Below are 25,074 nucleotides of genomic sequence, written 5' to 3' on the forward strand. Positions count from 1 at the left end.
ATGACCTGGCCAGCCGGCAATGGCTAAGGAAGGCCATGGGACAGGGTGGCCTTAGGTTTCAAGTGGACCGGATCCCACGTGCAGCCCAGAGGGCAGGGGCGGGGGGGCAGACCCATGCAGGGACACACGTGTCTCCGTGAACTCGCATCCCTAGTCCTGCCACTTGGCCGACTTGGCCAAGCAGATAATCTTCCAAAACACGGCCCCGCAGCCACACTGAGCCCGAAAATAGCCCAGGCGGAGGAGGGGGAGGCCCCGCCAGCCGGTCTGGGTGCCAGCTGGAGTCGGCTCTGCCGATCGGGTGGTGGCCACGGTGGCGAGCAGGAACGAGGGGCAGTTGCCGAGGGTTGTGACAGCCGGGCACTGAGGGTCAGGCTGGCCCGGCAGCTGGGAAAGACTGCTTCGTCCAGCCAGCTGAGGGCCAGGCGGGGAGCCCCAGGCCCCACTGCTCAGCCAGGGAGCAGGCTGGGTGCAGAGCCGCTTGTCAGGATTCCGTGACAGGAGCCCAGAGGCGGCAGGGCGGCTTAGTCTCTGAACCGGACCTGGCCCCCCCCGACTCAGCTCCCTCACCGGGCCAGGCGCTTACTGAGGTCTGTGCCTCCTGTCTCCTGGACCCTTCCACCGTCTCTGTCTAGTGCCTGGCACTGCAGGCTGTGACCATCTTCTCCTCTGACCCCCAGCTTCCTTCAAAGAGCCAGCCGCCGTCTGACCCCACCTCACTGAGGGTCCTCACTGCCCGCGGAACAGAGACCACAGCCTGCAGGGCCTGGTGGGCCAGCCTCTCAGCATGTGCAGCCCCCCTCCTCCTCCCCCTCTCCCACCTCTGTTCCTCCAGCTGCCTCAGGACCTTTGCACGAGCTGTCCTCCTCCTCCATCTTGATGGCCCCCCTGCCTTCCCCAGCCCACTCGGAGACCCTCAAATTCCTGGAAGGTCGATTCTGCTACCAGGCTCAGAAGGCTAGGCCCCAGTCGCCCCATCTGCTGGGCAGGCCTGATGCAGCCCACCTGGACTGTGTGTCCTTCTTACCCTTCGGCCACAAGCAGCTGCTGCCGAGTGAGTTCCGGAATCAATGTTAAAAATATCCCATGACCCAGACAGGAAGGGCCACCGGGGACCCAGCTGCTCCTGGGGGCGCAGCTAGAGCTGCGGTGAGGCCCACCCACAGCAGTGGGGGTGGGGGGAAGGCCTCGTGAGGGCGCCCCATGTCACCCACAGGAAGACACCGCGCCCCCAGCACTCACCGTGTTTCTGCTTCAGGCCTGTGCTGCCTTCTGAATAAAATAACATTTAAAAATTGAGTGCACGGGGCCCTAAGAGAAGATAGGTGAGCTCTGGTCTCTTCAGGGAGGCTTCCTGGAGTGGGGGGCATTTCCAGCACCCTCCCTCTCTCTCTCTTAACAGAACACTGAAGCTGGTAGGGAAGGAAGTGAGTGAATGGAGTCAGATCTGGGCTGTCCCAGGAAAGAAACACTGACTTAGGGGTGGGGGAGGGCTGGAGGGTTCCCTGTGTGGGGGGCAGTGGGCAGGGATGACCCCAGGTTTTGGGGTTGTCTCTCCTGGTGTGAGAGCGCTGAGAGGAAGGTGGGCTCCGTGGGCAGGCAGAGGGTGCTGTCCCGCCTGTAGGACAGGGGAGGAAGGGGTTCTCTGGGGGTCTCCAGACCCGGACACCCCGAGCTCCTTGCTCTGCAGCAGGCAGGGGCCCCAGGCCAGCAAGGGACCACAGGCCCCTCCCGCCACAGTCCTCAGCCCAGGAGAGAGGAGGCGGCCCTGTTGCTCAGGCCAGACAGATGGAGTAAAAGCCGTCAGCATTCAGCACACCACCTTCCTGGGTCAGCCTGGCTCCCGGGAACGTGTGGAGCCTGGGGCGTCTTTCTGTAATGAACTGTCTGGAGGTGCCAAGGGAGGGAGCCGTGGACCTGGTGCCTCCAGAGCGGCCAGTCCTGGGCCTGACGCTGGATGGGAAAGCCCGGACTCATGGTGATGGCCCGCCCCAGGCCCTGCTCTGTCTCCTACTGGGCCTGAGTCCCCACCTGGGGACCCCCCAGGCTCTCCGGGAGAGAACTCTCCAGGCAGGACGGAAGGTCTGCAGTAGAATCTGTGCTTCCCTGGCATGTCCTGCCCCCACCCGGGGCTCCCAAGAGTGTGCCTCCTCAGCCCCAAACCAGGCTCCTGCCTGATCGGCCCTGTCAAAGGGGAGAGACAGACCCTCTATCCCATGACGGCCCCTCTGTTAGCCCCGGCGTGACCCCAGCAGAGAGCCTGCAGGCTGGAATGCCTCCCTCCCCTTCCCCACGCACACAGGAAACCTGACCCCTCTTGCCGGCTCCTTCAAGCCTGGCGGGCGCCCGCCGGGGTGTCTGAGGCCCTGGATCCCTGGCCTGCAGCCGCACCTCCAGCTGGGTGGGCTCTGCTCCTCCGGGTTCACCTCCAGCATGACCTAGGTCTGCTCAGCTGCAAACAGAGGCTGCCTGAGGGAGGGATTTTTCAGCCTGCTCCCACCACACCCAGTCTCTCAACACCTTGATCCAACTCCTGCTCTATCAGACTGACCTCTCCTCAGGCCTGAACCAAATGCACAGCCCCCTTCATCCGGGCCTCTTCCTCCCTGCCCCCCTTCCCAAGTGGACCTCCAAGAGCACTCCCCAGGGACTCCTCTTAGCCCTCCCATGATCCATTGGAGACAACCGTCTTGACTGGTTGGGGACTCAGAGCCCCGCCCAGGGCTTCCCTCACCTGTCACACTGGAGTCCGAGGTTGAGCTCCTGTTTGGTAAAGGTCTGGACACTTCCTCTCCCTTGTGGCCACTGTTATCCAGGGCCCTTGGCGCGGCTGCCCATCTCAGAGCCTTCCCAGGCCACGTGTCCCAGGGCCTCCTGCTACTCGGCCCCTGCAGCCCTGTCCTGGCTCTTCTGCAGCCTCCCTGCTTGTCCACATTCTCTAACTCATGAAGGTCGAGCTGGCCGGGCCTGGCCTTGAGCCTCGGGCATCTCATGCGGGCCGAAGGCTACAAAGTCCATTGGTCTACTGAAGACTGGTACCCACACTTGAGCCACCTGCCTGGCCTCTCTGCCACTTGGATTTTTCCATGCGGATGTCACATAGATCCCCCAGACTCAGTGAGGCCAGAACAGGATGCTCCATCCGCCTGCCCTTCCCCCAAGCGTTCTCCAGCTCAGGAAAAGTTCACTGCCTTCCATCTCCCCTATAGCTCAGTCCCTGAAGTCACCCTTGACTCCTGTCTCACAGCTCCATCTAGTCTGCTGGAAAAACCCACATCCTGGCCCTCCTGGTCCTCCAGGTTTGGCCCTGCCCAAGCCACCAGCATCCCTGGCATCCTCCGCCTGCCCCCAGATCCCTCTGGCCGTCTGCTCTCCTCACAGCAGCCACAGGCATCTTTTTAAAGTGACAGTCAAGCATCACTTCTTCACAGAGCCTTCCCAGATCATCCCTCTGGCAGGGGGTCCGCTACCCGACCTTCCAGCTTCCACTTGGCTCTCATCTCCATCAGTGCAATGTCCTGCAAACACTAGTTCTCATCTTAGCAGAAGCCCCTGACACGCCCCCCCCCCCCCCCCCCCCGTCTCCTTGGCTACACCAGGAGAGATAGCATCTTTTGTCGGCCACCGGGTCTCCAAGCATCCAGAACAGTGTCTGGCACACAGTCCTTGCTCAGTAAACTATGGACTGTGTTCATCAGAAGGAATACATGGAGTTTCTCTTTTCCACCCAAGTAACGAGTCTCTCTCCAGCCCGTCCACTTGAACCAGCCGGTCTCGGCACCCTCTTGTCCCACCAGTGCTGCACGTCCCCGGTCTGCCCCTCCTCTGGCGGCCCTCGTTGGGGCTTCCCAAAGGAACAGGCAGTTTCAGCGGGGTCTGGGCTTGCAGGGAGATTTGGACACGCAGCCGCCAAGCGTCTCCTTTGCTGCTCTGGTTCTCAGAGAGGACAGCCTGGGACCCCAGCCAGCCCACGTGGGTTGGCTGAGCAGGGCGGTCCAACTCCGGGCTCCGCCCCGCCCATGCCCCGCCCATGCCCCACCCACGCTGCGTGGGTGGAGGCCAAGAAGCCGCAGGACCTGGGGTGGGGGGCCGGGGTCGGGGGGAGGCGTCGGGACCGGGGTGGGGGGCCGGGCGGGAGGCTGCGAGGCCGCACCCCTCGGTCTCTCGGGGCGAGCGGACCCCTCTAACAAGTGCTCGTAGCCTCGCTTGCAGGGTGGGCCCAGATGTCCCCGCTACCTGCCCGCCCCTAAGGCCTCGGTTCCTCATTGGCCACACCTTCTCCCGCGCCGCCGCCGCCGGCACCACAACACGCGCCACGTGCTCCAGCGTAGGGCCTGCTCATTGGCTCTGAGTCACGCCCCACCCACGCCCCGTCCCGCCTCCGACCCTCCGCTCTCTCTTCCTATTGGCTATCTGCCCAAGGGCCCCGCCCTCCAGCCGCGGGCGCGCTCCACCGCAGATGCGGATTGGCTGAAGGCGAATGGGCGGGGCTTGGAGGCGGGTTAAGAGAGCGCGGCGACAGGACCACGAGTGCCTGGGAAGCGTCCATGGCGTGGCAGGGGCTGGCGACCGAATTTCTGCAGGTGCCGGCGGTGACGCGGACCTACACCGCGGCCTGCGTCCTCACCACCGCCGCCGTGGTGAGCCGGAAGGGCGGGTTGGGGAGCGCTGCCGTGGTTACCGCCTCCGGGGGTTGCCAAGGTTACGAATGGACCTCCCCCCAGCTCCCCCGGGGTGGGTGGGTCGAGGGGCAGTTTCTAAGATTCCCCTGGTTCCGCAGCAGCTGGAACTCCTCAGTCCCTTCCAGCTCTACTTCAACCCGCACCTCGTGTTCCGGAAGTTCCAGGTGAGGCCGCCCCGCCCCTTGCACCTGCTGGCCTAACCCCTCCCGCCCAGCGCTGGCTTGACCGCCCCCCACCCCGCCGCACCCCACGCAGGTCTGGAGGCTCATCACCAACTTCCTCTTCTTCGGGCCCCTGGGATTCAGCTTCTTCTTCAACATGCTCTTCGTGTATCCTGCGCCGTGGTGGAGGCGGGAGCGGGGGCAGGGTGGGTACCGGGCGGGAGGCAGCGGGCCCCTGGAAGCTGAGCCCCTCCAAGGGGCACGCTTCCTATACCAAAGCCGCAGGTTCCGCTACTGCCGCATGCTGGAGGAGGGTTCCTTCCGCGGCCGCACGGCAGACTTCGTCTTCATGTTTCTCTTCGGGGGCCTCCTGATGACTGTATCCTTCCTTCCCGGGCTTGGGGACCTGTGGGTCCCGGCCTGTGTTGGCCCTGGGGCCCTGCTTGAGCGCCGGCCGCAGAGGGAAAGAGTTGCGCCCCGGAGCTGAGAATGCTTTTGAGCGTGCATCACGTGCTCAGCTCCAGGTGCCCCTGTCACCAGGGCTACACCCAAAATACCACAGGGCAGGGTGCCCGGGGGCTGAGTCCTGAATGCAGGTAGCCAGGAGGATCTAGGCCTGGGCCCAGGAGCTGGGGTGAGGTGGAGAGGTGGGGCTGATCAGGGGGCCCCTGGAGGCCACGGTTTGGCCTTAGATTGGGAAGTGAAACCAACCAGCTTGAGGGTTCCAGGGGTTTAGGAAGTCAGAGGGGCCCTGGGCAGGGCATGAGACCTTGACTCTGGCCCAGCTGCTGGGGCTCCTGGGTAGCCTCTTCTTCCTGGGCCAGGCCCTCACGGCCATGCTGGTGTACGTGTGGAGCCGCCGCAGCCCTGGGGTGAGGGTCAACTTCTTCGGCCTCCTCACCTTCCAGGCGCCCTTCCTGCCCTGGGCACTCATGGGCTTCTCAATGCTGCTGGGCAACTCCATCCTGGTGGACCTGCTGGGTGAGCCTGCTGTTCAGGGAGCCTGCCCCAAGCTGGGTGTGCTGGGCCAGAGCCCTGGTCCTCTCCCTGTCCCCCACCCCTCTTACTCCCTCCTGGTGCCCCCATCCTTCCAGTCCCTCCAACAAGCCAGCCTATCCGTTTTACTTGTTCGAGCCTGACCCATTCGCTGACGCTTGTGTGGGGCCCGACCCGGTGGGGATGGGTGGCTTAGGGTGCCTGCTTCACAGCTCCAGTTCCTCTGATGTCCTCAGGGCTGACCTCCTCCCAGGTTCTGCCCACTTCTGGGCCAAGCCTGGTTTTATGTTGGGCCGGCCGGCAGGCCATACAGGGCATCGGACACCCGTGCTCTGGGGGCTTCAGAGCTGTGGAGGGTGGCCTCGGCATTGGCGGCTCTCCCACAGGGATCGTAGTGGGCCACGTCTACTACTTCCTGGAGGACGTTTTCCCCAACCAGCCTGGAGGCAAGAGGCTGCTGCTGACCCCCAGCTTCCTGTGAGTGGGGGTCACAGAAGACTTCCTGTGAGCCTTCCCCACCCCCCTCCCCAGATGGCTCTCCACCCCATGGGGGGGACCCTGCCGGCTGCAGCTCAGCGTGGGCCCCTCCCCACAGGAAGCTGCTACTGGATGCCCCAGAGGAGGACCCCAATTACCGGCCCCTCCCTGAGGAGCAGCCAGGACCCGTGCAGCAGTGAGGACGACCTCACCCAGGGCTGGGTCACCCCCCACCCCAACCCCGGCCTGCAACTCAGCTCCCTGTCCTGGAGGCCGGGCCCGGGGCCCAGGGCTCCCACCCTGAATAAACAAGTGACCTGCAGCCTGTCGCCCACAGCACTGGCTCTCCTGCTGCGGCCAGCCTGTCCATGCGGGGCGGGTGCTGCTGGCCGAGAGCCAGGGCCAAGCCTGACCTGCTCTCCGACCCAGCACAGGTGGCACGGCCGGAGGCCCAGAGGGTCCAGAACCTGCCCAGTCACCAGCAGAGCTCTGAACTCAGAGGGCAGCCCTGCTGGGGTTCTCATCCTCACACTGTCTGCCTTAATTCAGCTTCCAGTGATGGGGGGGCTGTGTCAAATCGCGGGGGCGGGGCCGGGACTGGGATGCTGGGTCGTGGGGGGCCCTCCGTTGACGCCTCCTTAGGGCCCTCCTGTCCCAAACTAGCAACCCCCAAGGGGACCTCTGCCTCACTTCCCAGGCGGGCTGCTGAAGGATGGGCCAGGTGCAGAAGAGGGCCAGGCCCTTTCTGTGACCCTGAAGCCTCAAGTGTCACGTTTGCAGAGTCCAGTGGCTGAGGCAGAGGCCTCTGGGAAGCTATGCCCCTGCCATTTGCAGCGGAGGCCCATGGGAGCCTCACCTGGCCCCCGGCTCATGGGCATCAGAGGACCAGTCCACACGGTGGTTTATTCCTGGGTCGGCAGCAGCACCAGTCACCGCCGGCTGTCACGTTCACACATGATAAAAGTACTCGCTGTGGAGTCGGACCTTAATGTTGTCGTGAAACCTCTGGCCCAGCCGTGGGCTCTGTGATGGGTTGGTGGGCAGCTGGCAGGTGAAGGCCCCTCCCTGGGCCTCTGCCAGGCAGGTGGCGCCTGGCCAGCAGGGGAGGCAGGCAGCATCATCCCCCACTGGCTCTTGGGCTCAGGCCACCTCCTGCTGTGGCCAGAACATCCGCCCCCCGCCCCCCGCCTGTGGTGGAGCCCACTGTCCGCAAGGCCAGCTGGGCCTGGACCCACCTCTTTGTTCAGGGCCTTCCGGGGAAACCCCGCTGTCCCCTTGCCCTGGATGGAGGGCAGTGGCTGGAGTACGAGTTCCTAGGATGTGCTCGCGAGGCCCGTCTCAGCCCACCCCGCAACCGGAAACCCTCAGAGCTCTGCCCCCACCCCGGTGTGAGGCCCCGCCGTTGGCAGGAGCAGAGCAGTCCTGACCCTCCGCCCTGCCAGCAGAGGAAGGTGCAGGGCCTGGGCTCACGGGCTTCATGCAGCTGGGCCTGGGTCACCTGCCGGGCCTGGTCCCAGGAGGAAGCCCCCAGGTGCCACCCTGAGCGAGAAGCCCACGCTCCTGGCTGGGGGCGGGCCGGGACTGACAGGCAGCCCTGCCCTCTGCGGCCGCCACCTCCCACCCGCCCGGGACTCCAGGGACTCGCTGAGCTGGGCGGGTGGGGGCGGGAGGGGCGGCCTGCAGGGCTGAGTGAGCCCTAGTCCTGCTCATGGTTGCGGGGGGTGGTGTGGTCCAGGGCGCCCGGGCCCTGCTGAGGCCCAGATGGGACGTGCACGCAGGAGGGTGAGGGGCCAGCCCGTGCCACGCTGCCCCGTTCTCAGCTCCAGGCCACCACTTTGAAGAAACGGAACAGAACCTGTTGCCTTTTTATTTAGAAAGTGTTGCTCGCCCTGCCAGGGGCTTCTATACAAAAAACAAACACAGCTCAACATGGCCTCTCTTGACCAGAGACGGGCGGTGGGGACTGGGGCTCAGCAGACGGAATGTGTCCCTGGGCGGCAGGGGATCAGGAGGCCCCGGCCCGCTCCTCAGGACGGCCGGGCTGCCCCCGCCTGGTCCCCTCCAAACCAGAAGATGGAGGAGAGGCGGGCCAATCTCCAGACGCTCCCTGGGAGCCAAGCGCTGTGGGGTGGTCACCAGGCCGGGGCCGTGTTGGCCAGACGCCTCATCCGCCTGCGGGAGGGGGAGGGCAGCGACCCCGGGGTCTCTCAGGCAACCGAGCGAGGGGGCAGGAGCCCCCAGCCCCTCCCTCGGTCACTCTGCCGTGTGGGGCTGTGAAGCCGCCCTCTGTCCCACCCCTCTCCCCAGCGGGAGTGAGCCTGGTCTGGGCTGTGGTCAGACCTGCCTGAGTGCTCGCCTGGGACCGCTTGCCCAGGGCCCTGTCCTGCCTGGAAGGGGGCTGGGGAGGCACCTTGTGTTCCGGTCCTGGTCCCGGATCTTCTTCTCCATCTCCGCGTCCGTCAGGGTCTCCAGCAGCGGGCACCACTGATCGGCGTCACCCGTGTTCCGGATGGCGATCTCCACCGTGGGCAGGGGGTTCTCACTGTGGAAGACAGGAGGGGGAGACGGTTCACAGAGTGGCTGCAGGAGAGGCCCCAGAAAGCAGTGTCCACCCCTGCCGCGGGCAGACAGGACGTGGAGTCTGGTTTCTGTGCCCAGCTCCCAACACAGGGCACGCTGCCAACACGGCATCTCCGGGTCTGCACGTGGGGAGGGGTCCATGGGACAGTGCTGTGGGCCCAGCCATTCCCAGTGGACCTGTGGGGAGGAGAAGGGCCGTTTGCCCCACTCAGCGTCCAGAAGAAAGGAGAGCAAAGGAGTTCATCCACCCAGGAGTGGAGTCCCAGGGCCCCTGCCCTGACCAGTCCGCAGGGGGCCCCTTGGCCCACGTCACAGGGGCCCAGAACCCATAAGCCCTGACTGCTCCACCCTGGGGCCCCTCAAAGACGCCCCCAGATGCCGCCCGAGGGCCACCCGCACACCCTCTGGCAAAGTGGACTCAGGGCAGGGGGGTCAGCCTCGGCGAGGCCACAAAGGCTGGGGATGCCTAACCAGGTCACTGCCTCTGCCAGGAGAGCTGGGCCAAGCCCACCCAGCGAGCCTCAGCTGCGCCCTCGCCCGCCCTGCCCACGCTGGCCTCTGGGCCCTCTCCACTGGCCTCCCGCTGGGCCACTGGTGCCCGGTCCTCAAGGCTCAGCCCCAAGAATCAGCCTGCTGGGAGCCCCGCGGAGTCAGCCCCGGAGCAGGGAGGGCGGGGGTCCTGGGGGGACAGCACAGGAAAAAACAGGCCCCCGGCCTTCGTTTTAACTCCTCACCTGGAAAATGGGGACAGTGTCCTTGCTGCGAGGGGTTTCAGAGGACCACTACCACTAAACATTCAACACACATCCACTGCGTGAGGGCTGGGGCCCGAGCCGGTGTCCCTAAGTCCCAGGCCAGTGGCTGGGCTGCCCTGGCCGCCCCTGCCGACAGCTGCTCCCCAGCTGGGCGGCTCTGCAGCAGTCCAGAAGCCAGCACCGCAGACCCAAACGTCACTCCTCACGTGGCGGGCTCCCAGCTGCCTTCCTCGGGGGCGGCAGACACGAAAGCCACCAAGCCCGCGCTGACAGGAGCAAACACGTCTTCCTCTTAACGTAAACAAGTGCGGGTCCCGGAGGCCCCGTGTTTACCTCCCTCTGGCTCCGGGAAGATTCCGTTCCGGGGGGTTTGTGCCAAACAAAGGGCTGCTCAGGCCAGGCCTGGAAGGAGGGACCTGGAGCCAGGAGCCCACAGTGTGGGGACAGGTGGGCAGACAGCCGCCCACCCGCCCGGGCGTTCAGCTTCCTGGGCCTCAAGGCCGCCTGGGACCCTGCATTCCCACCACCCACCAGGTGCAAGCAGGGAGGCTGTGTCGGAGGAGGCAGAGGGCCCGGAGGGTCATCTTCGACGTGACCTCAGTTTTACCACCTCACAGGTGCAGCAGGCCAGCCGGGAGGCACGGCTGTGCCCACCTGGTAGATGAGAACAAGACTGAGGGATCAATCACCCCCACACCTCCCAGCTGGGAGGAGGGGACAAAACTCGGCGTCACCCGCCTGCGTGAGATCAGCTGACTCTGGACAAGGGGCCCAGCCCACTCGATGGGGAAAGGGCGGTCCTTCCAAACAGCGGTGCCGGGACGGGACCCGGCAGGCCACGGTTTCTCAGCTATGACATCAACAGCACAAGCAACCCGAGGCAAAAACAGATAAACTGGACGTCGTCAAAATTAAAACTTTTGTGCCTCAGAGGATACTGTCATGAATGTGAACTACAAACCCACAAAAAGGGAGAAGATATATGCCTTGTATTTTCAGGTATGTGGTAAGGGACCTGTATCTGGAATGTATAACGAACACTTGAAAAGTGAGTGTTAGTCACTCAGTCGTGTCCAGCTCTTTGCGACCCCACGGACTGTAGCCCACCAGGCTCCTCTGTCCACGGGATTCTCCAGGCAGGAGTACTGGAGTGGGTTGCCATGCCCTCCTCCTCCAGGGGATCTTCCCAACCCAGGGTTGGAACCTGTGTCTCTCCTGCACTGGCAGGCGGGTTCTTTACCAGTAGTGCCATCTGGGTAGGAAGATCTCCAGGTCCCCTGAATGTTAGAGCAGGGGGCACTCGGCCCAGGCCTGTGAGGGGGCCCCCGAGTCCCCCTGCTGCACGACAGTGAGAGGTGCGTCCTGAGTCAGCCTCGGGGATGAGGGACTTGGGTGTCGACGTCACTCCCAGGACCTCGGGGTCTGCTCTGGGGAATGAGGCCCCCCAGGCTGGCCCCAGGCCCGCTGGCCTCAGCTCATGAGCCGTGCGTGGACAGGCGCCATGAGCAGGCCTCCCACAGGACTCGGGGCGTGGCCCGGCCCCCGTCTGTGGACTGGGACCCCGGGGCAGCGGGGCTGCCGGCAGCCGTTCCCTCTCTTGCTCAGAGTTCCAGGAACACGGCGGGCGCTGCCTCCTGGGGTTTCTGGAGAAGCAGCTGAGACACAAACGGCCCCACGTGCTCCCTCAGCTATTCCCCGTCAGGGGTGGTCCCTCGGTAATGGCCTCCACATGGGGACGGTGACAGCTTGAGCAGCCGCATAAAGCCTAACATCCGGTTTGGACACCTCCCTTGGGTGGGGCCTGGGGGACGGGGCTGCCCCGGGCAAGCTCTGTGGAAGGCACGCCGGGGTCGCGAGGAGCCTGCCCGGGACCCGGGACCCGGGCCCCGGGCCCAGGCCCCTCCCTGCTCTGTGGGCGGCCTGCACGCCACCCCCTCTCCCACGGGGCGCCTGCCACCCGCTCGCGGACTGAACAAGAGGCGGCAGCAGCGTCTGGACCGCGCTGGGCGGGGCTGGGCAGGCCTGTCTGAGCACGGGTCCAGCGGGTGAGCAAGGGTCTCAGTAACGTCCCCACTGGGACGGGGGACGGGAGGAGGTGACACAGGCCGCCAAGCACGCGGGGTGGCCCTCGGTCGGCCGGTACCGGGGCCCCAGGAAGTCCCGAGGGCACCCCCGCGCAGGGGGGCGGGGGGCGGCCCCCCGTCCCAGCCCCTACCTGAAGGCGTAGGTCTTCTGATGCCAGCTCAGCTGTCCCCGGATGCTGTAGGCGATGGTGGTGACGAACTCCCCGCCCAGCCCCAGCTCGGAGCACAGCTTCAGAGCAAACTTCTCGGGCGAGTTCTCCTTCTCCGACATGTCCCACTCGAACTGGTCCACCAGGGAGATGTTCCCCACGTGGATGTTCAGCTGGCCCGGGAGCGCAGACACGAGCTGGAGCGGCTCCCCTCTGGGGCCAGGCCACACCCACACCGCCCCTTCACTCCAGAACATCCCCCCTTTTGTTCACGGCCGTGCCCTGGTGCTGCTAGTTGGGGCAAGGAAAATATTTCTCTGAAAAGGGATTAACTACCGAGGAAAATGCGTCAGTAACAGGATAACTCCCTACACAGAAAGCTTGGATCTGATGGCTTTACTGGTGAATTCTACCAAACATCTCAAGAACTAACACCAATCCTTATCAAATCCTACCAAAAAACTGAAAAGGAAGGAACACTTCATAACTCAGTGCCTCAATACCAAAGCCAGATGAAGATACAACAAGAAAGGAAAGGTATAGACCACACTTATTATGAACATTGATATGAAACCTCAACAGACACTAGCAAAACTACATTCAACAGCACATCAGAATAATTATACATCATTGTGAATGATGTGATGATGACACAAATAAATTATAAAAGGTAGGACTTACTCTGACAAGGCAAGGATGGCTCAGTAAGAAAACTGATCGATGCAATGAACCACTTGAACAGAATGAAGGACAAAAACCACACAGTCATCTCAATAAACGCAGAAAAAAGCATTAGACAAAATTCAACATGCTTTCATGATAAAAGCACTCAATAAGCTAAGAAGAGATGGAAACTATATCAACAAGATTAATTCAGTCACAAAAATCACTGTAAGTATTACCCACAATGGTAGAAGACTGGTAACTTTTCCTCTAAGATCAGGAACTAGCCAAAGATACCCACTCTTGCCACTTTTATTCAATATAGCGTTGGAATTTCTACTCAGTGCAATTAGACAGGAAAAATAAACAAAAGGTATCCACCTGGAAAGGAAGAAGTAAAACTATCTCTGTTCCCAGATGTTATGATCTTATATGCAGAATTTAAGATGCTAACAAAATACTATTAGAATAAATGAATTCAGCAAGGTAGCAGGATACAAAGTCAATATGCAAAAATCAGCTGCATTTCTATATGCTAACACTGAACAATCTGAAAATGAAAGTATGACGAAATTACAGTAACATCAAAAAGAATAAAATACTTAGAAATTAACCAAGGAGATGAAAGACTTGTACAATGAACAATATAAAACACGCTGAAGGAAATTAAAGATATAAATAAATGGAAAAACATCCCACGTCCATGGATTGGGAGACTTAAAATTGTTAAGTTAAGAATACCCAAGAAAAAAAGAAAGAAAGAAAGTTTAGTTGCTCAGTCGTGTCCAACTCTTTGCAACACTATGGACTGTAGCCTACAAGGTTGCTCTGTCCAAAGCAATCTACAAAGCCAATGTAATCCCTATCAAAATCCCAACAGTACTTCTGCAGAAATAGAAAAAAAAAAAATCTTAAAATTCATATGGAATCTAAGGAAAAGCAAAGGCTGTCTGCTCAAAACAATGACGAACAGAACGACAAAGCCAGAAGACTCACACTTCCTGATTTCAAAACTTACTGCAAAGATACAGTAATGAAAACACTGTGGGACTAATATAAAAACAGAGACACGGACCAATGGGACAGCCCAGAAATAAACTCTCAAATAAGTGGTCAAATGATTTTCAACAAAGATGCCAAGATCATTCAATGAAGGATAGTTTTTGCAACCAATGGTTTTGGGAAAAAAGAACATACACATGCAAAAGAATGAAGTGGGACCCTTACCTAACCCCATATACAGAAATTAACTCAAAATAGAACATATAAATGTAAGAGTTCAATCTATAAAACTCTCAGAAAAACACAGAGTAAAGCTTTATGACTTTGGATTTGGCAGTGATTTCTCAGATATGACGTCAAAGGCATAGGCGATAAGAGAAAAAACAAACTGGACGTCACCAAAATAAAAAACTTCTATGCATCAAAGGACACTATCAACAACATAAAAAGGCAACCCATGGAAAGGAAGAAAACCTCTGCAAATCACACTATCTGAAAACAGATCACTATCTGTAAGATACAGGGAACTGAGAAAACAAGAAAACAAAACCCGGACTCAAAAAAGGGAAGGACTTCAGCAGACACAGAAGACAAACAAACGGCCAACAGGGTCACTAATCAGCCAGGAAAGGCCCACAAAGGTTCATGTCCAAAGCTATGGTTCTTCCAATAGTCCTGTAGATGTGAGAGTTGGACCATAAAGAAAGCTGAGCGCCAAAGAATTGATGCTTTTGAACTGCGGTGTTGGAGAAGGCTCTTGAGAGTCCCTTGGACTGCAAGATCCAACCAGCCGATCCGAAAGGAGATCAGTCCTGAATATTCATTGGAAGGACTAATGCTGAAGCTGAAGCTCCAATAATTTGGCCACCTGATGCGAAGAACTGACTCATCGGAAAAGACCCTGATGCTGGGAGGGATTGAGGGCAGGAGGAGAAGGGGATGACAGAGGATGAGATGGTTGGATGGCATCACCGACTCAATGGACATGAGTTTGGGCAAACTCCAGTTGGTGATGGACAGGGAAGCCTGGCGTGCTGCAGTCCATGCGTCCCAAATAGTTGGACTGGGAGATTGAACAATAACAAATCAACAGGGAAATGCAAGTCAAACTCACAGTGAGATACTGTTCACCACCAGGCAGGCCTTCTTGAGGGGAGCAGGTGGACCCCTCTTCTCATAACGTCCCCCAGGACTGTGGGGGTTGCTGAGACAGCATGGGATGTGCTTGGCCCAGCCTGCCTATGGCAAGAGTGGCAGTGTGCCCGCCTCACTGTGCCCTTCCTTGCTCTGCCGTTAGCTGGGTCACTCCTGGTACCACCCAGCTTCTGCTCCACACCTGGCAAGGCTGCAGCAGCACCCAGACATGCCCAGAATGTGATGCCCTCCTCAAAGTCAGCCCGTGCCCTTCCTGGGATAAGCTGCCCAAGAGACAGCTTTCCAGAGCTCTGCCCCACAGCACGGACCCCAGAGAGGCTCCTGTCTAGGCCTTCACGCACCTCTGCACCTCGAAAGCCCTGAGGACAAGGCAGGCCAGCTGTGGGCAAGCAGTCGCCTACCTTGATGATAACGCGCTGGTCTGATTGGTCTTCCAGGATGCTGTCCGTGGGGTAGGACTCGATCTGCTGTCTGATGGCGGAGGCGATCGCCGGCACGAACGTCAGAGGGTTCAGATCCAGGTCATCACAGAGAATCTCTGAGAACATCTCCGGGGTCATCAGCTTCTCTGAAACGAAGACGGACGAGGGATTGCTGGTCGATTGCAGGGCCTACAGTCAGCGCACTCAGCCCTGGCCTCCTCTGCCAACCCCCTGGGTGATGACGGGAGCCCCCGACGCCACGAAGACAGGGCTGGGTGCCCGCCAGCCAGGGCAGCAGACGGACCATTCATGTTCCAGGTGAAGGCGTCCCGCAGCTTCTGCCCATCAATCTCCATGTCCAGTCGGATGGGGACCAGCACCTCGGGCTGGGACGCGTTCTCGTGGATCACGGCTGGGTCGTGGTCGTCGAAGCTGGAAGGGAAGTGGCCGCATGCTCAGCAATGTGGGCTGGGTCCCTGTGCCCAGGGCCTCCCTCTCTGTACCACTGGTCACCGAGACCTGCCCAGAGAGGACCCGTCCGCTACGGGCTGAGCCAGCAGACAGGGCTGGCGGGGGTCCACGCGGGGCAGGAAGGGAGGTGCCGACTCAGGCAGTGGGACAAGCTCAGACATTCCCTGCAGGAAGAGAGGTTTAAGCCCCAGAGCAGGCAGGATTCTCCCAGCAGCTTTGGGGAAGAAAGGGTATGTCCAGAAGAGGAAACCCTGGAACAAATGCCAAGGGACAGGAGGGTCGAGGAGCCTCTGGCAGAGCAGTGAAGGAGGGGTGCTGACTGGGTGGGGGGCAGGGGGGACGCTGGGGAGCCTCGGCAGCCGAGCGCCCAGGGCTCTCCACCTGCAGCCTGGACCCCGAGGGAGCCCCAGACAGCTCCGCACTCCACCTGCCCTTTAGGATGAGGAAGAGGGCGAGACGGGGGTGGCGGGGGCAAGGAAACCAAGCGCGCCCCCTTAGACCCAGGGGTGAGCACCGCTGTCTGAGAACGCAGGGGCGCCGGTAACGGGCAAACAACGGGAACAGCCCGTGTGCGGGAGGGCCGCGTGGTTGAGGGCCCTCACCAGAGCGGGAAGGTCCTCTTCTTGTCACGGCCCATGCGGTTCCTGTTGATGGTGGTGGAGCAGGGCACGGCGTCCAGGTGGTGCGAGCTGTTGGGCAGGGTGGGCACCCACTGGCTGTTCCTCTTGGCCTTCTGTTCCCTGGGAGACACGGACACCACTCTGCTCAGCCTACGGGCCAAAAGCCGCTCCCCAGCCGCCAGGTCGTGGCCAGTGGATGCCTGCTGCGCCCCTGCTGGGCCCAGGCCCCCGCGGAACCTCTGTGCACCCAACTCCGCGGGTGGCTATTCCCCAGGCTCCCAGTGGCACCTGCTCAGGGTCACCAGGGTTAGGGGAGGAGGAGAGGGCACGGGCCCCGGCCCAGTCTGTGAGCTGTCACCCCGTGCTACGTGCTGGGCTGGGCTGGGCACTCAGTAAAGAGAGTGAGGGTTCACGGGGGGCGGGGGTGGGGGTGGAGGGCAGATTTCCAGAAGAGCCCCGAGGGCGGCAGGGAGGAGGCCCGGGTCAATGTTTGGGCAGGGGGCCAGGGTTGGAGACAGAGAGAGGGTCCCGACTCTGGGGGGAGGCGGGGGTCCTGCACTCGGCAGGAGGCTGGGAGTCCCTGGGGGTTTGCAGCAGGCACACTCTCGATCAGGCTGTTATTTCAGATGTTCAGTCCAGCCTGAGACAGGCTGGGTAGCGCCTCTGGCCTTCGGGCCTTCAGGGATGGGGAGATACTCTAGAAGGTGAGACTCAAACTAACTCAAAGAACTCGTGTCCCACAGGGGGAGCCCTTCTCTCCGGTTTACAAGGGGCATTTGCTAGGAAGAAAATACCAAAGGCTGTTTTGAGCTGAGGCTCCCGGGCTGGGCTGCCCGTCTGCGAGACCGCTCGTCACCCTGGGCCGCGTCCCTGGTGACCCAGGGAGCAATCAGCGCAGCGACTGCACCACTCACCTCTGCAGCCCCGCCCCACCACGTGTCACCATCGGTGACGTCCCCCCGGCTTCTCGCTAAGACAGCGCCCTTCCAGGATGGGGGGCGGAGGGAGAGGCGGTGGCCTTTTCACTCCTCTTCTGCAGCTGGGGCCCCTCACACCCCAGGCCCAGGCCCCACGCCCCACACCCGGGCCCAGGAGCGCCCCTTGGGGTGGGGTAGGGAGGGATCCACACACCAAGGGGGGCCACACCAGAGACCTGGGGAAACAGGGGACCGGGGCTAACGCGGGCAGGACCAAGAGCTGAGGCGCCGAGACGGGGTCCCCGCCACGGGCCACCTGGCTGGCGGTTTCTATCCAGGCCCCACTCAGGCCAGGTGCCTGCCATTTCTGGGTAGGACCTGCGAGGCTGGATCCTCTGTAACTTCCACGGGCGAAACGGGCGCGCTGGGCCCGTGTGCGCAGCATGGGCATGGGCCACCACACCTTTCCCGATTTGAGTCTCCAGCCAGAGCTGTCACCCAGGTCCCCCTGGCCAGCCCCCCCGCCCCCCGCCCCGCAGCAGCCTCTCGTATCTGGACCGAGGCTGCCTGGCTGACCCCTCCTGCCTGATGGCCTCGAGTGGACAACGCAAGCCATGTCGCAGCACGCGAGGGGATGACACAGCGCCACGCGGGGTCTGGGCATCCGAGTCCCACCACTCAGCCTCCCTTCTGCTGCAGAGAGGTCTGTCCAAGAGCCCCTGCCCGACCTGGCCGGTGTTGGGGAGGGGGCGTGCCACCCCTCCTGCGGGGCTGGCTGGGTGCTGGGCAGGCGCCTCCTTACAGTGGGGCCCACCGGGGGCTTTCCTGCAGCCCCACCGCCGCCCAGCACTTCTCACTGCCCAGTAACAGGGGGCTACTGGTCTAGCGCTCTCCCTCAAGTGATGGACTCCGCCAGGAGTGTTCACTGCCCACACAAGGTTCCCGGCTGGCATGTGCGGATCTCAAAGCCCCATCCACGTGCACGTAATCGCTTCCGGCGACTCCTCTAGGGAAGCCCGGCTAACTCTCCATCCTCATCACACCACCGGGGCGAGAAAAGTAATCTGCAACGCTCACGTCTACAACGGGCCAGGCCGTGAGCACACCACCTTCTTCAGGGGGTTGTGGGGTGGGGCGGGTGGTTAGAAAAACAATCCGACGGTGCAGTTAGGAGAAAACCTGGAAGTTCAGGACGGCCCTTGTTGACGGTGTAAAGTACTTCACTGGGGCTGAGAGGAATGGGCCGGAGATCCAAAGGAGGCTGAGGCCACCGCAGTGCCTGGCGCAGAGCAGCCATGGTGCAGAGGGGCCGAGTGAGCGAGCTCCCTCTCCGCTTCTTTATGCTGCCGGCTATGTCTATTTTTACTCTGCATTTTAGAAATGATGCCCAAGGACACTCACCATTCCCCGTGTGTCCACTCCACACCCTTTATCTACTTATCCATTATCGTGTCCAAGTTTTGCTGATAAGTCTGAATGAATGAACACTACCCATAAGCAACAACGTTCCCATGACCTTCACCTGTTTAACTGGGAACGTAAACGTGCTTTCAAAGGACCTGAGTTTCTATGTTCAAAACCGTTGTGTGTTTCTTTTGGGAGTGGACCTAGGCCACTGATTGTTCTGCCTTTCAAAGCATTCTTAACAACTCTCCAGAACCCAGGGCTTGGCTTAGATTTCTTAGAAATTCCAAAGACAGACACTTGGAAACCTGGTGAAGACGGCCTGTGAGCACAGTGGGGGCCGGCGGGGTACCTGAGGTAGGTGGGGGGCTCGGTGCTGATGGACACGGCCTTGTACTTCTCATCGTTGCCGTCCAGGATCTCCTCCACCTCGGAGGCTTTCAGCAGGGTCACGCTGGTGGCCAGGGTCGTGTATCCATGATCTGCAACCAGAGACGGGGCTGCGGTCAGCCCGCGGGCGGGCGGCGGGCAGGAGCAGCCAGGAGATGCAGCACACCAAGGTCCTCACATGCAGGAGGTGGGGGAAGCGGCTGTGGACCTCACGACTGCCCGATGCTGGCCTCTTCCAAAGGGGCGGCCTGGACCCTGGCTTTCTCCAGAGGCCCTGCTGGGCCGCCTGCACAGGCTTCAGCCACAGGGCCTCTGGGGACAGGAGGGCTCCAGAGTGAGCCAGCCGGCAGGAAGAGGTCTGACACCGCTACAGTCCACGACACAAAGCAAGGTGGAGATGGGATGAGGGATGAGAAAGACTTTTCTTTTAAAACAAGAGCCCAGGGAGCTGGAAAGAGCTGCGGCACACACAACACGAACTCCTGGCCCTGGTGTCAGCGGCCCTGGGAGCTCGAGTTCTTGGCAGGCCGACCACAGCCTGCCTAGGGAGCCGGGTGGCGCTGGGGGGTTAGGGGAAGGCGGCTCCCCAGCGAGCGGGAGGCCCGGGATCGCCAAGGCTCGCCAGGGGCAAGCGCAGCTGGGGGCGCAGGGTTAGTGACCGGCGCTGCACCTGGCGTAGGAGGGCCAGGGAGGGGCTGAAAGGTCACAGCGGTGCGTGGACAAGAGGCTCCGGCTCCTGCGTTAAAAGAACGCGGTGGACAGACCACGGCAGCGCCACGGACACACCCACACCGGACGGACTGCCGAGCGTGCGCGCACACACACACAGCCACGTGTGTACAAGAGCGCGCGCGCGCGCGCACACACACATACACACGGCACGGGCCGGGTCCACCAGGGCACCTTGGTGCCCGGGCCCGGAGGTGGCTCCCCGTGGCCCCAGGCGCACACAGCACGGAGCAAACATGCACACGAGCGACTGCTAGCGGACCGGCTGCCAGATCAGGTGCCACGCGATGGATTGGGGGGGGGGAACGGGGGGGGGGGGGGCGGCGGGGAATGAAGCGGTGAAAGCCCGGAGCTGGGTGGGGCCGGGGCCGCCCCACCGCCCAGGCGCATGGAGGGTGAGGATGGCGCACGCCCGCGGATGGCACAGCATCACAGCAATCCTAAAACGTTTTCAGACCGGCGTGTCTTCACCACGCCCGCTCCCCGCCAGGCATCCCCTGACCCCGAGCACCCTGAGCGAGGACCGTCACCTGCACCGGGGCCTCCCGCCCCCTCCCGGGACACTGCGCCACGCTGAGGTCAGGGCTGCGTGAAGACGCGCCGGGTGAAAGCGTTTTCTCTCCAGGACATAAGCAGTGGTTCTGAAACAGGTTTACAAACCCTCGTGAAGACGCACCCTTGGTGTTAGGTTTTGTTTTTTTACCATGTGACGACGCAACTATTTTCTTCCTCTCTTCCACAGTGGCTAGTCGCCTCCAGAGCGAGGGGTATCTCTTGTACAGAGAACCTCGGAACATACGGAGGTAGTTTCCCACCTAGGGGTAAAGTGAGAAGGCTCGTTAAGAGGGCCAGGGCTCCTCGGGGCAGGGCAGGACCCTGGCGCCGAGGCTCTGCTGCCTCGGTGACACACAGACCACGCGCGGCCCCGCGCTGGGCTCCGAGGAGCAGCCAAAGCCCGTTCTGCTGACATCAAGGGTTCTGCAGCAGCGAAGGTCTGGCCCGCTGGCAGGGGTAAGCTCTGCCTCCCGACGATAGCGCCAAGTTCAGGAAGGGCCAAGCAGACTCTGGTGAGACATGGCCCCCGGGAGCTCCCCGAGAAGCTCTGACTTTGCACTAAGCATCTCTGGCGCAGTCCAGAAATGTAAGGCCTCTCTTCCTTTTATCTTAAGACTTTGATATTTTTACGATGTAATAAAGGCCAAAAAGGGCTTTTAATTTTAGACAGATGCAGGATAATTTCCCCCCGTGGCCCTTGCTGCTTTGTTTAGTAACAAAATTCAAACCAGAAATACCAAAGGAATTTTCCAAAGAGTTTCAAAAGCGCTTATCAACAATCACTAGATTGCTGCAGACATCATCACTGCCCCAAACAATAGTCTGCCTGTGCCAGATACTCAAAAGTACAACTTACTTGACGAAAACAAATCTAGTCCTAACGTTTTTACCAAGAAACTCTATTGCTTCCCTGACTTTTCAGAAACAACCACTCAGTCACGTGGCGGGGGACAGTCGCTGGACTGGCTGCTGGCTCCTTCTGCGACTGGGCAACACTTCCCTCCCTTGGTCTCCCTACTCCTCTTGTCAAATGTTCATCGACTGTAAAGTTCATCCCACGAAGGGCCCACTTCTGCTATTTTCCCACGTACCTACCCCATTATAGCATTTTTCTTTTTTACAGTTTCTCCATTTTTCATGAATTTAGAGATTTACACAACCAGGGCTGCTGAACGCCGTGAGAGAAGTTGGCCACAGGGTCCCTCCTGCTCCCCTCCGCAGGCACAGGCCCTTGTGAGTTATCTGGCTTGAGCGTGGTTACCATCCGGGGGTAAACACAAGCGTTTCCAGCAGGTTTTTGACAAGACACGACCCTAATGCCCCCACTGCCACCGTGCAGGTCCTGCAGACCTCCCAGCCTCCTAGGCCCTTCCTGAGGTCCCTTTGGAACTTAGGAGACTCGGTCTACCCCCCTGGGTTTTCCCTGCACCAGCCTTTGCCCCCTCTGGACCCGGCTTTCCCAAATGGAAAACGAGGGTGTGGGTGTGAAGGCTCCCGGCTCCTCTCAGCTGTGCCTCTGCGTGGTGATGACGGCTGCCCGTGCGGAGGCAGGACTGCGGCAGCTGTGGACGCCCTCCCAAGGCGGCTACCCCCGACTGGTGTGGGGCACTGTGGGCACTGCTCTGCCCGGCGCACCTCTCGGAAACCAGGGCCTGCTGTTTGCCCAGGGCAACCGGCCCGGGGGCCAAGCACCGCTCCTGTCAGAGGAGCTGCTGGCTGCGAGTAGACGCCACTTTAGCCCTGGACCCTGCCCAGGCCTCCTGAGGTCTGAATATTGTAAAGTCAGGCCCCAGATGGCAACTGCCTCTCCCTCCTGCTGTCTGGTCTCTATAAACTGCATCTCGGGACAAGTCTTCTCACTCACCAGGGCTGAAACAGAAGACTGCGGTTATCTTCCTCGAATCTAAGATGTGCTACAGGGCAGGTTGCAGAAACTGTCTAGCCTAAGCATCTCATTAGATACCTGAGACGTGCCGTGGATGCCAAACTGGAGCCAGGACTCCTCACGTTCTGCCCACCTGGCACTGGGTTCCACCCAATAAATGCAAGCTTGATTTTCAAAAGTGCAACTGACTCAGAGTCAACGCTAAACCCACTGCTCTTCCTGCCCATTAGATCGGGTGAAGGTTTCTTTAATCAACCTGCCGGTCACCACATGCCGCCTCTGTGCCCTCAGGCTGGCGAAGACCTTTCTGAGCTAAGGCATGTGGCAGGCAGTGGCGCCTCTCAGTACGGCCAGCTGTCAGGAGGGGCGTTTCTGTGATGATGTGAAAATACATTGCATCTGGCCCCCTGTGTTTTATAAAAACTGGTAGGAAAGGAAACGCAGAAAGTTCTGATGCTCCTGACAACACAGGTCTCATAACTCAATACAAGTCACACAAGCCCCAAGGAGTCACAGGGAATCCCGAAAGCCTCGTTAGGTGTGATCATGAGGCTTAATTCATTCGCAGGGTATTCAATCGTGAAGAGGGAAGAAAAGTTGTAAAAAAAAGAGAAAAAAAGACTGAAATGAATAATACTGAAAACTGCTGCTAGAAGCAAGCACTGGCGTTTGTAACTGCTTTAACTCCGGAGACCCGCACTGGCCTCACTACAGAAGGGAGGCACTATTGCTCAGTACTTGCACATCTGAACTGCGGATCCGTAATTTAAAAATTACAGATTTGTACACACACGCACAAACCGGAGACTACCAAAGGTTGAGGAATACTGTAAGAACTTAAGATACTTGGTGCACCAAGTATATACCAGTGAGAGTCAGTCACCCGGCTGACTTAACGGCGTGCTGAAAGGTCACCTTTTAGGTACGGATGAAGGGGTTCTAGGCTCGTTCCCTTGCACTAACTCAGAGTTAGTTCAAGATATCCGAAGTGCCATGTGCCTCCCATTTGCGGATGGATCTAGCCCGGGGCCCTGGCCATCCAAAATCAAGTATCGTCCTCCCAACCTGTCTTCTCACTGATAATGGAAGATCAGAACGCCCAGCCACCCACCCCAAAATCAAAGAACACCAAGCGGGTGAGCCCCCACTAAGCTCGGAGTTTCGAATCAGCGGTTTCAGGATTTCAGCTGCGGCAATGAGGGAGGGAGGGAGGGAGAGGGAGAGGGAGGGAGAGTGCGAGGGGTCCGACGCCTCGCCCAGTGTGCCGCAAGAGATAACCCAATACCCCGTTTCTGTACATCCGTCTGGAGCTGTGGAACTCAGAGCGGACCCGGGGCCACCGCGACCCCCGGGGCTCTGGCCACGCGGCGTGGGACACGGGTGGGCGTACCCAGACGGCCAGGCGCGGGGCGGGGCCTGCTCGACCACGCCCGCGATAGGCCCCGCCCCGTCCCGCCCGCCGCGTCCCTCCGGGATATTGGTGGGCGTGCCCAGGGCCCGGGGCGGGGCCTTTCTCGACCACGCCCCAACAGGCCACGCCCCACCGCGCCCGGCCGCGCACGCGCACGCAGGCCCTCCGCGATGAATGGAGACGCGCGTTCCCGGCGCGGAGACCCGCCCCGAGGCTCCCGCGGGAACCGGGCCGGCCGAGAGGCCCGGAGGGCAAGGACGCGCCGCGGGCTACCTCAGAGCCGATCATGTAGAACTCGCCGTCGTCTTCCAGCTGGAACTTGACGGGCTTCTGCCCGAAGGTCTTGCTCAGCGCCATCATCATCATTGCGGCGGCAGAGGCGGGCGGCCACGGCCGGGCTGCGAGGATCGGGAGGGCCGAGGCGGGGCCGGGGGCGCTCCTAGCCCGGAGAAGCTGACGCGGGAGGCGAAGGGCGGGCCGGGCCGGGGGCGCTCGCGCCGCCGCTGGGCTTCGCCGCCGCCGCCGCCACCACAGACGACGAGCAGGCCGCCCTCAGTGCGCAGGCGCGGGCGTTGACGCTGACGCGCGCGCTGCCACTGCCGCCTCCCGGACAAAAGGGCCGGGCGCGCCCCCGCGGGCCCCTTAAAGGAGCCTCGGCCGTTTTCTCGGCCTTCCCGGCCGCCTCGCAAGTGGAGGTACCTGGGAAGGCCGCTAACGGGTAGAAACAGCAGCCGCGGCCCTGACTCGGGCGGCGCCCTTCCCTGTCTCACAGCCGGAGCTGGAACGCTGCCCCGGTGAGGAGGAACGAGGCGAGGCCCGGAAGGCCGGGAGGAAGCCGCAGGCGCCCGTGCCTCAGTTTCCCCGCCCGGAGGACGCTGTGCGGCAGAGCACACGGGCGGGCCCAAGGACCAGTATCTCATCTCCGGGCCACTCCCCCACCCTCCGTTCCTGTGGCTCGGGGGATGGGGCGACCATGGGCAGAGTACCGGGCTTGGCAGGATTCCTAGGCCCAGCCGGCGTTTGCTCTGCCTGGTGCTGCCGCTGAGAGCTGGGGAGGAGCGAACGTCCCCATCCCCTCCTTAACTCTGTGCCCAGTGCCTCCCGACAGCCCTGCCCGACACACAGGAAGGCACCCGTGTATCCGGTGGAACAGTGCAGTAGGTCAGAAACGGCCCACTGCTGACGGCTGCCTATGCCAACATCTGACACATGGCAGCTATGAGAGGTGCCGCTCTGAGCATCCATGTAGGACTCTTTTGTGTGTGTGTGTGTGTGTGTGTGTCCATGTAGGACTCTTGTGTGTGTGTGTGTGTGTGTGTGTGTGTGTGTGTGTGTGAGTTCTCAGTCCTGTCTCTTTGCACCCTATGGGCTGTAGCCTGCCCAAGCAAGAATACTGGAGCAGGTTGTCATTCCCTTCTCCAGGGGATCTTCCCCGCCCAGAGACTGAACCTAGGTCTCTTGCATTGCTTGGTGGCTCAGATGGTAAAGAATCTGCCTGCTATGCGGGAGACCTGGGTTGGGAAGATCCCCTGGAGAAGGAAATGGCAACCCACTCCAGTACTGTTG

The 25,074-nt window shown here is 60.9% G+C and overlaps 2 protein-coding genes across 5 annotated transcripts; one reads left to right on the forward strand and one right to left on the reverse strand.

Annotated features, from left to right (window-relative positions):
• The first annotated feature begins 4,481 nt into the window (after window positions 1-4,481).
• On the forward strand, window positions 4,482-6,638 carry DERL3 (derlin 3). Of its 3 annotated transcripts, none has more exons than XM_061141455.1 (7): window positions 4,482-4,640; window positions 4,781-4,846; window positions 4,938-5,011; window positions 5,129-5,222; window positions 5,629-5,824; window positions 6,226-6,343; window positions 6,435-6,638. In XM_061141455.1, the coding sequence occupies exons 1-6, from the start codon at window positions 4,548-4,550 to the stop codon at window positions 6,318-6,320; spliced, it is 618 nt and encodes a 205-aa protein (XP_060997438.1). In that variant the 5' UTR covers window positions 4,482-4,547; the 3' UTR covers window positions 6,321-6,343; window positions 6,435-6,638. The 3 variants fall into 3 exon arrangements, with proteins under 3 accessions (XP_060997438.1, XP_060997436.1, XP_060997437.1); XM_061141453.1 differs by having other exon boundaries at window positions 6,226-6,316; XM_061141454.1 differs by having other exon boundaries at window positions 4,487-4,640; window positions 4,784-4,846; window positions 6,226-6,316.
• Window positions 6,639-8,150: 1,512 nt separating this feature from the next.
• SMARCB1 (SWI/SNF related, matrix associated, actin dependent regulator of chromatin, subfamily b, member 1) lies at window positions 8,151-23,989 on the reverse strand. Of its 2 annotated transcripts, none has more exons than XM_061141452.1 (9): window positions 23,782-23,989; window positions 20,361-20,472; window positions 18,891-19,020; window positions 16,200-16,337; window positions 15,431-15,558; window positions 15,106-15,272; window positions 11,867-12,057; window positions 8,727-8,858; window positions 8,151-8,488 (listed from the first exon to the last, which is right to left on the reverse strand). In XM_061141452.1, exons 1-9 carry the CDS (start codon window positions 23,872-23,874, stop codon window positions 8,449-8,451), a joined length of 1,131 nt encoding a protein of 376 aa, XP_060997435.1. In that variant the 5' UTR covers window positions 23,875-23,989; the 3' UTR covers window positions 8,151-8,448. The 2 variants fall into 2 exon arrangements, with proteins under 2 accessions (XP_060997435.1, XP_060997434.1); XM_061141451.1 differs by having other exon boundaries at window positions 20,334-20,472.
• Between the last annotated feature and the right edge of the window lie 1,085 nt (window positions 23,990-25,074).

This window comes from Dama dama, chromosome 5 (genome assembly GCF_033118175.1).
Source record: "Dama dama isolate Ldn47 chromosome 5, ASM3311817v1, whole genome shotgun sequence".
In the NCBI taxonomy this organism is placed as follows: domain Eukaryota; kingdom Metazoa; phylum Chordata; class Mammalia; order Artiodactyla; family Cervidae; genus Dama; species Dama dama.

Excerpts from the sequence above, each read along its gene's own strand:
- DERL3 (XM_061141453.1), top strand. The coding sequence starts at position 4,548 with ATGGCGTGGCAGGGGCTGGCGACCGAATTTCTGCAGGTGCCGGCGGTG. Across the intron at positions 4,641-4,780 it reads TCCTCACCACCGCCGCCGTG|CAGCTGGAACTCCTCAGTCC; the intron begins GTGAGCCGGAAG and ends CTGGTTCCGCAG. Across the intron at positions 5,223-5,628 it reads TCGGGGGCCTCCTGATGACT|CTGCTGGGGCTCCTGGGTAG; the intron begins GTATCCTTCCTT and ends ACTCTGGCCCAG.
- SMARCB1 (XM_061141451.1), bottom strand. The coding sequence starts at position 23,874 with ATGATGATGATGGCGCTGAGCAAGACCTTCGGGCAGAAGCCCGTCAAG. Across the intron at positions 12,058-15,105 it reads ACCAGCGCGTTATCATCAAG|CTGAACATCCACGTGGGGAA; the intron begins GTAGGCGACTGC and ends CTCCCGGGCCAG. Across the intron at positions 8,489-8,726 it reads GACCAGGACCGGAACACAAG|GCGGATGAGGCGTCTGGCCA; the intron begins GTGCCTCCCCAG and ends CCCCTCCCGCAG.